This window comes from Cololabis saira, chromosome 3 (genome assembly GCF_033807715.1).
Source record: "Cololabis saira isolate AMF1-May2022 chromosome 3, fColSai1.1, whole genome shotgun sequence".
NCBI classification, from domain to species: domain Eukaryota; kingdom Metazoa; phylum Chordata; class Actinopteri; order Beloniformes; family Belonidae; genus Cololabis; species Cololabis saira.
The window spans coordinates 34,060,752-34,074,497 of NC_084589.1; the positions used below are offsets into that span (position 1 = coordinate 34,060,752).

Sequence of the window (13,746 nt, forward strand, 5' to 3'; positions counted from 1 at the left end):
CCAGAAGGATTAATATGCTCCAATAACAAAATATTACTGAAAGTTATTTTACTAATTGCTAAAAGGATTATCACAATCTCTTGCTTGACTTGCTCGACGCGAGTAAACGGAACAAGGTTAAGGAGTTATGCCACATGGAAAACGCATAACTGCAAGACTACAACTAAAGTCAAATGTAGTCAAAACCAAATGGGATCAAAAATAAATGATTGACAAAACAATACATTAAAACCCGCTGCCTTTGACTCCTTTGAATGCCAGAAAGTAGGACCTCCCGTCTTTATTCATGTATTTTTATTGTGCGGTGCTTCTCTGAAGTGAAGGGGCGTGGCAGCACAGGTGATGCTCGCGCGCCAGTGACGTCAGTCCGCGAGCGCGCAGGTATTCACAGCAGCGGCCGCTGCTCAACGCGTCCACGACCGCTGTTTCCTTCATGTTTGGCTTAGTTGGACTGTCTTTCAATCTTTCCTTATTGGTTATCTCTGATTCTGCTAAAATGACCTGTCTGAGAGATTTTGAGAGATTTAAAGACGCACTTTTTCTGTTTTGCGTATTAAGCTTTACATTTCAAGGTAAGTTTTGAACAAGTCCTTGCTCTATTGTTTTGTAGTATTTTTTTTGTTAAGGATTTAGTGATGGAATTAGGAAATTTATTATTAAACTCATGCTTTGGCCGTGTCCTGGCAGGTGTCAGCTGTGAGCTGGTGGTTTCTCCTGTGGGCCCCTCTCATGTGAACGCTCTGGCCGGCAGCAATGTGACTCTCTCCGTGTCCTTCAGCGGGGCCCCTGACCCAGTGGTTACCTGGTTTAAGGAAGGGTTACCTGTTGGGACATGGACCATAAACTCCACGTCTCCTCCGGACATAGACGAAAACAGGAAGGATGTTCTCAGGATTGAGAAAAATGGCTCTCTAACCTTTGTAAACGTGCCACTTAAGTTTACCAGTAACTACACAGTTGAATTGACCAAGTCTGGACTGGAAAAAACCTTCACCACTTTCAGCCTGCATATATTTGGTGAGCAATTGGATTAATATATTTTGCTGATGGTGTAGCAGTGATATCATTTGATATCATTTTTCATTACATTTACCTGAACATTTAGTACTATTTCTCTCATATATTTTAATGTGAAACGTCAATAGGTATATTCATTTTAATGCTTGAGTGATTTCTAAGATCTTTGGCTGAAACCCATGCATGAGTTGCAGCGTATTTGATGTCATACATTTAATCTTGACTGAACTGAATAAAGCATAAAATATTAACAAATGTGTGAGTTGTACTTTTAGGCAGCAGTATAGTGCTGATTCATCTCAGAGCAAGACTTAGGAACCTCCCCAGCTCTGGTGCCTGCCTTTTAAACTGTATAATACAATGAAAGGAAATGAAAAAAGTGTACACTGTACCATGAACAAATAATTACTGTGGAAAATGTGATACGTACTTTAACCTCTTATTTTTGTTCACAGAATACATCCAGGGTGTGACACTGAGCATACAACCAGATTTTGCCAAAGAGGGAATTGACATGTTCACATTACAGTATAGCATGCAGCAAGGAGTGGTCGAGCAACAGATTTGGCACTTTAACGACACAAAATTAACAAACAGCTCACACCATTTGGTGGTGGAAAGGAGCCTTGTGATTCTCAAACCCAATCGAGGTGACACGGGACGGTACGCAGTGGTACTGATGAACCCCTTCAGCCGTGCAACAGCTCATAAGAATGTTACCATTTTGTGTAAGATGAATCAATTATTTAGTTTGGATGTTTTTCCAAACCTCTTTTAGCTTATATCCTTCTATGGTTTGTAAACTCTACTCCTGACACTTTGTGATCTCTTGCAGACGGACCAGACGAGCCCATCATTGAGGTGCATCCAGCGAAGTCTTTCTATGTAGCGGGAGACTCCCTGAGCCTTTCCTGCCAGGCCGAGGGATTTCCACAGCCGTCTGCTGAGTGGGGGTTTGATGGCCACATCCTTTCTGATGCTCATGATGGAGTCCTGAATCTGACAGATGTGCAGACCAGTCAAGGAGGTGTTTATACATGCATGCTGCTCAATGAGTTGACCGAGGAAAAGCGTGAAAAGAATGTAACCGTAAACATTTATGGTATGTAAATGACAGATTATGTTTTTTTGCTGTGTTTATTTTTGTCACTCTAATTATTACCAATCTATACACTGTATGATAATCACACAAAATCAATTCAGATTTATAATTTGTTGTAAACTTTTACTGGGAGCAGAGAAACCGTTGGGCAGCCCGAGCTGCTCTGTGCTGTCGGTGAATAACCTCGACCTGCAGTATCAATGTGAATGGACCGGGGGAACCCCGCAGGCCCAGCTCTCTTTCCCAGCACTAAATAACACCGTCCGTGGAGCTGGAAAACTCCGCCTGACCATCAGCGCCTCCTCTGACCTTAATGAGAAAACTGTCACCTGCATGGCGGACCACCCTATTGAACAGAGTACCTGCAATATTACTGCAAGTAAGTAAACCCTCTTCACTCAAGCAGTTATTGCAGAAAAATGTGCCTTGATTTTAGCAAGCTATCATCAAAAGAACCTTATTTTATGTTCTCCAGGTAGTCCAGTGGAGTTCCTTCCAGCTCTGAGAACCTCAGTAGACCCTGACGGTAAAATAGCGGTCACTATCCAGTGTGTCAGCGAGGCGTCTCCTCAGGCTGTGGTGTCATGGTCCAAAGACAGTGAGGCTGTCGCCAGCGGGGCCATCTACCAGATCAGCAACGACACCACACAGATGAAGATTCGTGGTTACAATATCAGTAGCTTCATTTTTCACAACTACACCTGTACATGTGGCAACCCACTGGGCAGCAAGAGAAGACACATTCAGCTACAAGGTAAAATATCAGATTATGTGCATACATGTCAGTACTTTTTAAGGTCTTACACTTTACTTGATTTTATGTAAATTTGAGGTTCTATTGGAGTCATTTTTGATGTAAAATATTCCCCAAACTTTCTGTTGTCGCTGAGATGGGTGACAAATTTTACGATCTCAATAGCTCAATAACTTTAAACACTTGGATAGTTGTTAGTATTCCTCTCGTTTGGGCTGGAAAAGATCTTCCAGAATTTTCTTTATCTACAGGATTTATGGTCTCATCTTTGCAACCAATATGGCACTCACGGGGTTCTATTTCCTTACAGTCCCATGTCTTTGGTCCTCAGTCAGGGCTACACACACATTTTATGACTGTGGTAATCCCAGTCGGGTTCACAGCAAACATGCCGGATAACAACTGAGCCAATATAAGGGAACATTTAGAAATAGTGCATTGATTGAGTGGTGATAAAGTACTGAATCATGTGACATTTAGATTTATATGTACAGGGATACACTCGGTTCTGTTGTTTATGTAAACTTGTTGTTGATAATTTAAATAGGAGTGCCTCTCATTATATACAGAACTAATAGTGACGTCTATTTTTTCTTTAATAGATACAGATGGATAGAAATTAAACATGCAACTTGTACTGATAGTATAGGAAATGTTTAAATGACTAATATTCATATCTGGTAGTTTTTCAGTTGTCAGGTTTTCTTGGCTTTCTGAAGATATTTGCTTCAGTAAATGTAGAGGGCTTTGTATTATTTTAGATGCAAATTTCTGCTAAAGGGGAACGTAATGTATAATGAATATTATTGTTAGTTGCAGTCCTGTGTAACGTCCATCTGTCCATCCATGATCAATACTCCCACTCACGGTCACTTGCTCTCCAGCAGAGATCTGCTGGAGCATATCTCGCTTATCTCTGGGTCAAAAGCAGGGCTATAGTCCACCACAGTCCTTTGTGGCATGCTTTTGTAAAATATGACTTAATTTTTTTTCCACTACAGCAATAACAAATATGAAAAGTATGTCCCCATGAAACACTGTTTCCATTGCCTTCAGTTTCTAACTTGAAGTAGTTCTTGCGGTAGCAGAAACCAGACACAATGGTCCCTCAGAGAGTGAGCTTGGTAATACCTGAGCATCGCTATTTGCCCTTAAACAAAGCTTCCCAGTCTTTGCTTACCTTAGCCCCCCCTCACTCCCACCCTTCTCCCTCCCCAGGGCCGTCGATCTCGGATTCCAGCTTGTTCCCTAATCAAGATAGAACCATCATCACTTTGACCTGGGAGGTCCCGCCCACATCTGTCGTCACAGGTGATGCAGAAGTTAACTCGAGGGAAGCAGTCCTGCGAAGCTCCGGGCTGACTTGTCTACACAGAAAAACACTTTACAAAACACACAAAGCCAACCTTCCTGTTTGGAGTTTGTACATCTAAGCAGGAAAGTGGCTGACTACATTTTGAAAACAGAAACTCTTCACAGACCATAGGGGTGTAAATATTACGTAATGCAGAGCTGTGTGTTGGAAAAAAATATCACTGTTTATTTAATATAATGTACGTACTGTCACCTAAATAGAAGAGCTTAGAAGATCAGTGAAATATTGTGATAAGTTTCCACTACCTGCTTAATGATCAGTCAGTTTTGAAGTAACAAAACAGATGTATTCTTTTCTTTTCTTTTTAAACAAGGCTTTGACATCCAAATGAAAGGACCAAACCTTCTCAATAAGAATGGCAACATCACACTCAATAAAGGCAGCTCGCAGGTATACCGCACCATTCGGCAGAAACCCGGTTCTGCCAGGAGCATAGACATCTTCATGCTCGATCCCAAACTGACGTACCGGTTTCGGATAATCCCCAAAGCTCGATTTGCAGAAGGAGAGCCTTCTGAGATCCACAGAATTGGTCCAGGTTTGGTGACTTGTTGATGTGTGTTCAAATATCTCAGCTGATTTACTGAGTTACACCAATGCGGCAATAATACAGCTAGTGATTATGGTCTGTTTTGCTGATTGTAGGTGAAGGGTTGAGCGGGCCTGCCATTGCTGGCATTGCAGCAGGAATCCCATGCAGCATCCTCGCGCTGCTCCTGCTGTGCGGCCTCATCTACCTGATCATCTACTGCAAAAGTAGCAAAAGTAGGTAAAACTCAGCACCACATATGAGGCATTTCAAATGAATTAACTGCGTCAGTCCAAGTTTGTACTCCTCTAAAGTCTTAGCTGGTGGCAGAGTTTAAAAACAGTAGTGTCTACTTTCTTATGTATTCTAATGGCAGTAACTGCATATATAAATTAGTTGATGTAATTTATAGTTATTTCAGTCTTTGTCATGATGTTTTTTGTTGCATTCTAGAGCAGCAGGCAGCGAACTAAGCCTCACGGCAACACAAAATGGCATTTCAAACATGATAACGTGTTTTTTTTTGTGTCTGTTCTGTGATTTGGCTCTTATTTTGTGTGTGTGTGTGTGTGTGTGTGTGTGTGTGTGTGTGTGTGTGTGTGTGTGTGTGTGTGTGTGTGTGTGTGTGTGTGTGTGTGTGTGTGTGTGTGTGTGTGTGTGTGTGTGTGTGTGTGTGTGTGTGTGTGTGTGTGTGTAGGTCATCAGACAAGATATCCTGTGGCCAGAGCTGTTGAAAAGGTTTGAATGGAATGACTAAAACATCTAGATAGATATTCTCATCCTAACCAGACCAGTTAACGGTTTCAGCTGATGGGGAATTTGCTAAGTGTAAAACCAGCCACATATCATCCTTTACATGTTAACATAGATTACATAGATCATTTTGCAGTAAGTTTTATCTAGTTCTGTCAAGTAAACACGCAAAAGATGTCTCAGCACAATTTCCTCTTTATTGTAGGTAACATATGCGTTTTTTTTGTGTTGGTAAAGATTTTGACTATTTCCCATTATTCTTATACATTTATCTACAAAAAATCATCATGCAAGTCAAACATCATATTCATTTGTTTATTCACACTAAGTCACACTTTCATGAACCTAATTACCACTAGAGTAACTTTGTCACGGTAACACATTATTAACCCCACTAAAACAATGCCCTCATACCGTTATTTGTCTGTTCAGAGCTCTTACTGACACTAAATTAATTGAATCAAATAAAATACAGACACTGTAAACATTACTGCACATGCTTAACATACACCACCTGTTTCAGTTGGCAAAATACTGCTAAAATATTGACTTGAATATCCTGTGTGCTTCTGGATTCAGAAAGTCTCCACAATCCGCGGAGCTGCTGAACCCTTAGCTGCCGTATGAAAAGATTTATTATGAGTTACAGCTAATGATGGATGTTTAATGATAGTCCTGGTACCTGAGTCTTAGTTCGGTGCCACTCATTGAAAAACAAAACATGCTCAACCTCCAATTTATGATAATTTCGTTCCCGTTATCTGTTACTAACACCACTGATTCTGATTTGTGTCTTTGCTGAAGCCTGGTATTTAACTCAGCTTCTAACTATTTTGCTCAACTTGATTGTTAAATAGCGAGTGAGTGAAAATCCCATAACTTTGCATCAATCAGATATTTATTGCTGCTTCTGAATACAATAAACAATGGTTAGATCACAGTTATCCCAAAATCTAGGCACATTTAGACACTTATTATCCATCTGCATGTACTTATCAGCTGCATATCTGCTCTGGTGTTTCACAAAACCCACATCACAACTACATTACCCACAAAGCAACATTCTGTAACTGCAGGGCTCAGGCAGGAAAAGTTTATTTTATAGTATATTTGCATTTAAAAATCTCGGGTAAATCCTTTGGTAATATTTAAATACAAATTGGTGAATAATCTGTAATAACTGCGAAAGGGAGTCGCCAGGTGGAATTAAACCGGTTTTTAACTCACCAATTCAGTTTCACCGTGAACTCCCATATTTTGGTGTCTTGTTTTGTTTACAGGCAAAAACAGTCCAGCCAGATATAACTCCTCATAACCGGTTGACAGGAGGGCTGAAGTTGTCCCCGGACTACAACAGACTGCATCAGGTAGAATCTGTTTCTTTAAAAGATTAAATGAATAACTGAACATACTGTATATGGAAATCTAAAGATCCAATTACTGCAAATTAACTGACTTGTTTCTTTCTTTCTATCAGGCTCCATCTGAAAGGTCTGTGAGTCTCCCGACGTTTGTCCCACCACCACCTGTCAGAGTAGCTACAACTGTCTAAATGTTCACATGTTGTTACATTTTTTTTATACCTTCATACAAAAACATGTATATGACTCATTTCATTTTCATGTCTATATTTTACTGTTGGATTTTCTACATTTTTAAGCAAGTGTTGTCAGTGTAAGAATTTGTATTATTCTTTTTATAATATTTGAATGCTTTTATTGCAGTATTTATAAGCATTCATATAAATCAAAGTGTAAGAAGTGTTCAACAAAATGTATTCACCTAAATTTGACAGGCTTGTCTGATTCCTCTTCTCTACAACTTGTGAAGTTTCAAATACTTTAAATAAAGGTGTAAATATACCACTTCATATCACAGGTCACCTAAGGTGTCAGCTAATGATATGTACTTGCACGAAAACCCCTGTTGCTCTGAATCAACATGGAAGAGGAGGGCGGTGGATGGGTGGAGGTGTTTAATTAGTCCATGCATGTCTCTCAGCATTCTCTCCTCAGAGCCACACAGTTGAGGAAGTCTTTTTAATTAATACAATTAAGGATAACTGTTATTGACGCTTTTCCTTAAACAGTTTTTTGCTGCCAGATGTCCTCCAATTTGGTTGATTTTATAGTGTTGAGCTGATGTTTCATATCTGTCCAGCAGATGGTGCTGTAGAGCCGTGAAAGACTTGCTACAACATCCATCCATCCATCCATCCATCCATCCATCCATCCATCCATCCATCCATCCATCCATCCATCCATCCATTCATCCATTCATCCATCCATCCATCCATCCATCTATCCATCCATCTATTACACAATGTTGCAAATCAGCTCTTCTTTCAGTGAAGGCTGAAATTAAATACATATTAGAAGCTGAGAATTAATTTGTTTTTCTCAAAAGGAATGGACTGGATCAATTGTTTACATCAATCGTTACGCTGCCTACCAATGCCAATGTTATATATGTGTTATGTAAAATAGTGCTATTTAACATTGGTATTAGCAACTTAACATTTGATATATAGACTATTTTATTTATCATGGATTTAACAACACAATCAGTAACATAAGATCTGTGACTAAATTGGTAACAAAAATAATTACTTACTGACTTCACTGCCTTTGTAAGATTGTAGCAATGTGACATATATATAAATTAGGGCTGTCAAAATTAACGCGTTAATAAGGCGTTAACTTAACGTCCTCTTAACGCCGACAATTCTTTTAACGCACGATTAACGCGCACTGTATTTAAAAAAAAACTTGCATTATATAATATTTGGCGTTTGACGGCACCCGTAGCTTGACAGTGACCTTTGTTGAAAGGAAAGATGGAGGGACTTTTGAATGGAAAGTTCACTTTTAAAGAGATGATGACAGATGGTTCGCTGGACAAAAGTAAAGTTATTTGTACGTACTGTCGACGCACATATACACTGCCTTCCAGGGGAACAACGGTTGCTAAGATATGAGAACACATGGCAGCATATGCTTCCAAGAAAAAAGAAAGAAGGAAAAAGACAAGTAATAAAATAATTCTGAACACAATAAGGAAACACATCTAATATACATGCAGACATGATAACAATGACTTCAGTCAAATAATGTAGAAGGCAACTTATTAAAAATAACAGGTCGTTAACATGTCAGAAGGAGGATTATTCACACACACAAAAACAACACTTCCCATCCCACCCCACACCCACCTCCCTTGTATGGCTCTCTATTACCTTTCATTCATATACCTACACAGTCTATATACACCTACACATCCACACACAAATGTACCTATAAATCTACAGACTGCAATACTAATGAAGATCTAATAATATTATCCGTGTAGTACAGAGTCTAAAGATGGATTTGGTCCAGGAAGAGTCATCTCACGTGGTCATGTCCAGAGAAGGCAGAAGATCCATAAAGGGCCCCCAAATTTTCTGGAAGGTTCTAGGTTTCTTTCTTATGTTGTATAATATCTTAGCTCATTAATTCAGTGCCTCAGCGATGGACAAGCTTCAGATTTCCAATTAATTAGGATGCATTTCTTCACTGCTGTGCTGGCAAGTAAAATGAAGTATTTCTTATAATTGTCCACGTTAACAGACCTTGTATCCCCCAAAATCCCAAGTTTTGGGTTTTGCTCAATTAGTTAATGCAATAATGTCTTCCGAAAGTTTTCCTATCACTGGGCAGCTCCAAAACATGTGCAAGAGATCGCCTTCTGCCACTTTACACCTCTGACATTCTGAAGAAATGCTGCTGTCAAATTTATGTTCTGTGAGGGGTGTAGTATGTTCTGTGCAATAAGTTGAATTGTATTTGCCTATGTTTTGTTAATATTAACACAGTCTGTGCCTGCTCCAGTAAAAAATGCCAGTCCAACTCATCATAAACACAGCACATGTCTTTTTCCCACTTTCCTTTTTTAGATGTCTTATCATAAACAGGTAGATTGCCATTGATTATAGCGTATATAGAAGATGTTAGTCCTTTTGTTGTTCTGCGTTGTTTGTGATATAGATGATTTTCAAAAGGGGTTTCTTCTGGAATGTCTGGGAAAATGTTTTTGGAATTCTCTTTGACCCATTCTCTAATTTGCAGGAATTTAAAGAAACTATGTTCGGGGAGATGATATTTTTCCTTTAGTTGTTGAAAGTTGGCGAATGTACTGTTAATATATAAATCTGCAACTGTTTGGATTTTTTTATCTTTCCACTTTCGTAATACAGCGTCTGAGATGTGGTGTGAGAGGTTGGGATTTCCTCATAAAGGAGTCCTACTAAGAAATGAAATATTCAGATCCAACAGTGAGTGAGCTTCTTGCCACGCAGCAAACTTATTCAGTATTATGGGGTTGTTCGTAATTGTAGTTAAACATTTTTTTGTAGCCTACCTATAAATGGGACATCTTTCAAAGGTGTAGACTTCATCTCATATTGTTCAACCGAAACCCATCTAACCTCACTGTTTTCTGCATGTAACCACATCCAGATTGGTCGGTATTGAGAGGCAAAATAATAGTGCCTAAAGTTTGGTAGGTTAAGTCCTCCCTTTGAGTAAGGGGCCTGTAAAGAAGAGAGCTTGACTCTAAGGGTTTTCTTTTGCCAAAGAAAAGGAGTTGTAATTTTGTTAAGTTCCTTAAAGAAACTTTTCTGAATTTTTATTGAGAGACACTGAAACAGGTAAACGAACTTAGGTAAGATATTCATCTTGATGGTATTAATTCCGCCGATAATAGACAGTGGAAGATCCATCCACCTTTGAAGGTCGAGTTTGATTTGTTCTAATAGTTTTGCATAGTTCTGTTTAAATATATGGCCATCTGATTTGCCAATTTGTATACCCAAATATTTGAAACCATTGCTGCACCATTTCAAGGGATCAATGAGAGCTCTAATATTATTATCCTGTATATTTAGAGGTAAAATTTCACTTTTTGTGTAATTTAATTTATATTCTGAGACTGCGCTGTATTCTTTTAGACATTGCAATAAAGGGGGGGGATTGATGTGAACAGGTCACTTACAGTATATATAATAGTAAGTTGTCCGCATATAAGGATAATTTGTGCTCGTTGGTACCGAATTTGATTCCAGTTATGGAGGTATAATAACGGATGGCGATGACTAATGGTTCGCCAGTGCGAATAATAAAGATGAGCTTGGACAGCCTTGTCTACAGCCTCTGGATAAGGAGAAGTTGGTAGAAAGAACATTATTTGTTCTATGCTTTGGGAGCATTGAAGAGTGTTTTAACGAACTGAATTAATTTTTTGCCGAAACCCATGGCCTCAAGTGTCAGAAAGAGAAAGCTTGGCTCAATACTATCAAATGCTTTATACGCTTCCATAGATATTATCAACATAGGATTCCTATTTTTGAGCGGCACTCAGTATGTGGAGCAGCCGCCGCACATTATCTGCTCCATACCTGTTTTTAACGAACCCTGTTTGGTTAGCGTGGATTATTTTTGGTATTATATCTTTCAATCTGTAAGCAATTAAATTGTAGAGGATTTTATAATCTGCATTTAGGAGACTGAGGGGCCTATACGAGTCACATTTCTTTTTATCCTTACCTGGTTTTGGGAGCAGTGTAATTGTAGCTATATCTAATGAGTCCGGTAATTTCGTATTTTCTAGAGCTTCTCTAATCATATTTGTGAGAATAGTAAGTCATTTTTCTGAAAAGGCCTTAAAGGACTCGATAGGGAAGCCGTTTGGTCCAGGTGTCTTGTTATTTTGTAGTGAATGAATGGATTGGAGTACTTCCTGCTCAAATATGTCAGCATCAAGTAGTTCTCTATCATCATCTTGCAATTTAGGAAGAGGAATTCCATCCAGAAATCGTTTGTCTCCTATATTTTCATCATCTTGTCCTGTTTTATATAAATTTTCATAAAATTGCTTACATTCTGCATTTATAGATGTTGAGTCGTTGAGGTGTCTGCATTCCTCTGTTACTATTGAGTGTATAAATTTATCAGTCATCTCCTTCTTAATTTGCCAAGCTAAAAGTTTGCTTGTTTTGTTCCCAAATTCGTAATAATGATATTTATTCCTGGCCATGGCTGCCTCCTCTTTGTTTGTACACAGATTATTATACAGTATCCTTGCTTTAGTTAAGGCACCAAGGTGTTCTTCCTTTTTAGTAGTAATATAATCCTGTTCCAGTTTTTTAATATCTCTTTCAAATTTAGTTAGTGTCTCTTTATTTTTTTTAACTTTATGGGCGCTATATGATAAGATATGACCTCTCATATAGGCTTTTAGAGCATCCCAAATGTTGGCGTGTGAAGAAGAATTTGAGTTAGCATCAAGAAATATTTCTATATTAGTATTCATATATGATATAAATTCAGGATCTTTTAGCATGAAATTTTTGAACCTCCACCTGTGAATTCCAGGTTGAGGAGTAGACCACCCAGGTGAGTTTAGGAGGATTGTGATCTGAGAAGGTGGCAGCTACATGTAGATAACAGCATTCTTTTATTGTCGACATCATATCTTGTGAAATCAGGAACATATCAATTCTGGAGTATGTATTATGCAATGCTGAAAAACAGGAAAAATCCTTCTGGTTTGGATGAAGCTTTCGCCATACCTTAATTATACCCATGTCTAATGCTGCGGCTGCTTTTGACAGTGAAATTGTTTTGGGTGATAAGCGATCCAGTGCCGGGTTTAAAACCAAATTAAAGTCTCCACCCACAATGCACTGACCCTCAATGGTAGCAAATTTCATAATCAGATTGTTAAAGAACGACAGGTCGTCATAGTTGGGCCCATATATATTCATCAGAGACAACCTGTTCCTATTTATCTCACAATCTACAAGCAAGAATCTACCATTTCTATCTTTTTCCCCTGAATTTAATTTAAAATTCAGTTGTTTATTGATGAGCAACGCAACACCTCTGGACTTGGAGCAGTAGGAAGAGTGAAAAACACTACGCAGTTTCAAGTGTTCAGAGTCAGGGCCAGTTATGCATGAATAAAGCAGGATAAATGCAGTTGTCGAGGCCTTCCACCGAGAGCTCACAAATACACGTCCACACTCCTCGACTGCATCCGGGAACCTCCTCTGCCATGTTTACTTTTATGGTGTTTTCATGTTCATTTTTTCAGGAAAATATTTGAAGGAGGCTGGGTTCCTCACCTGAATATTCCAAAGAATGTGAAGTATAAGCTAATTAGAACCTAACTGCACTTCATAGGTTGAGTTACACTCCCACGCTGCTACATGTGCACTTTATTTGTTTGTAATTTATTTTTTGCATCACCCTGTTTTGATCCCACTTGGGAGAAGGGGGTATTTTTTGAGCCTTTTGTTATTGTAGAAAATTGAATAAACATTGGCATAAAGCAAGCATATTTGCCCTTTCTCATGTTGTTAACAGCATTAAAAACATAAAAAAAATACCTTAAGGTGATTTAGAACAGCAAAAAATGTGTGAATAAATGTGCGATTAATATGCGATTAATCGCGAGTTAACTAAGGACAACATGCGATTAATCGCGTTTAAAAAAAATTAATCATTTGACAGCTCTGATATATATATATATATATATATATATATATATATATATATATATATATATATATATATATATATATATATATATATATATATATATATATATATATATATATATGTGTATATAATTCTGATCAGACACTCAATGCTTCTTTGCATCTTGAGCTGCTTGTCTTTAATCTGTAGGCCTACTTTGGAAGGGCATTCGTCATGCAAAGGATGACGTTGGAAATTGACTCCTTGCTTTATAAGACATTGATAATATGTGCAAAATAATTAAACACAGCTGTACTGTTACTTACACCGGATGTATCATCAGAGCTGACTGTTATTTAGACCTTTTAACAACTTTTGCTTTTTATTATTTTACCTTTTTTCTTATCATTTTATTTCATTTTATTTGTTATATACTGTTTAATTGTGTCTTGCCGCTCTTAATTTTGATGTAAAGCACAATTACCTTGTGTTGAATTGTGCTATACAAATAAACTTGCCTTGCCTTGCCCTTGCCTCACCTTTGACACCTCCATTTTTATTTCTGCACATTGGTGTTCCTGTAGGTCTCAAGAACAGCTCAATATTTTCTGTGAACTTGTTGGAAATAAAAAATGCACTACCCATTTGATATGGGAAGATAAGATAAGAGCTAGGTGACTCTGAACTACTGAATAAGAT

General features: G+C 38.3%; 1 protein-coding gene across 1 annotated transcript; it reads left to right on the top strand.

Moving 5' to 3' along the window:
- The first annotated feature begins 403 nt into the window (after positions 1-403).
- Positions 404-7,747, top strand: vsig10l (V-set and immunoglobulin domain containing 10 like). Its single transcript, XM_061718490.1, has 12 exons — positions 404-572; positions 688-1,017; positions 1,473-1,745; positions 1,853-2,119; positions 2,256-2,498; positions 2,595-2,873; positions 4,092-4,184; positions 4,562-4,786; positions 4,894-5,013; positions 5,475-5,515; positions 6,811-6,897; positions 7,008-7,747. Exons 1-12 carry the CDS (start codon positions 434-436, stop codon positions 7,080-7,082), a joined length of 2,172 nt encoding a protein of 723 aa, XP_061574474.1. The 5' UTR covers positions 404-433; the 3' UTR covers positions 7,083-7,747.
- The last annotated feature ends 5,999 nt before the right edge of the window (positions 7,748-13,746 follow it).

Coding starts and splice junctions, on each gene's coding strand:
- vsig10l (XM_061718490.1), top strand. CDS start 434: ATGTTTGGCTTAGTTGGACTGTCTTTCAATCTTTCCTTATTGGTTATC. Junction 573..687: donor ATTAAGCTTTACATTTCAAG/GTAAGTTTTGAA, acceptor GTGTCCTGGCAG/GTGTCAGCTGTGAGCTGGTG. Junction 6,898..7,007: donor ACTACAACAGACTGCATCAG/GTAGAATCTGTT, acceptor TCTTTCTATCAG/GCTCCATCTGAAAGGTCTGT.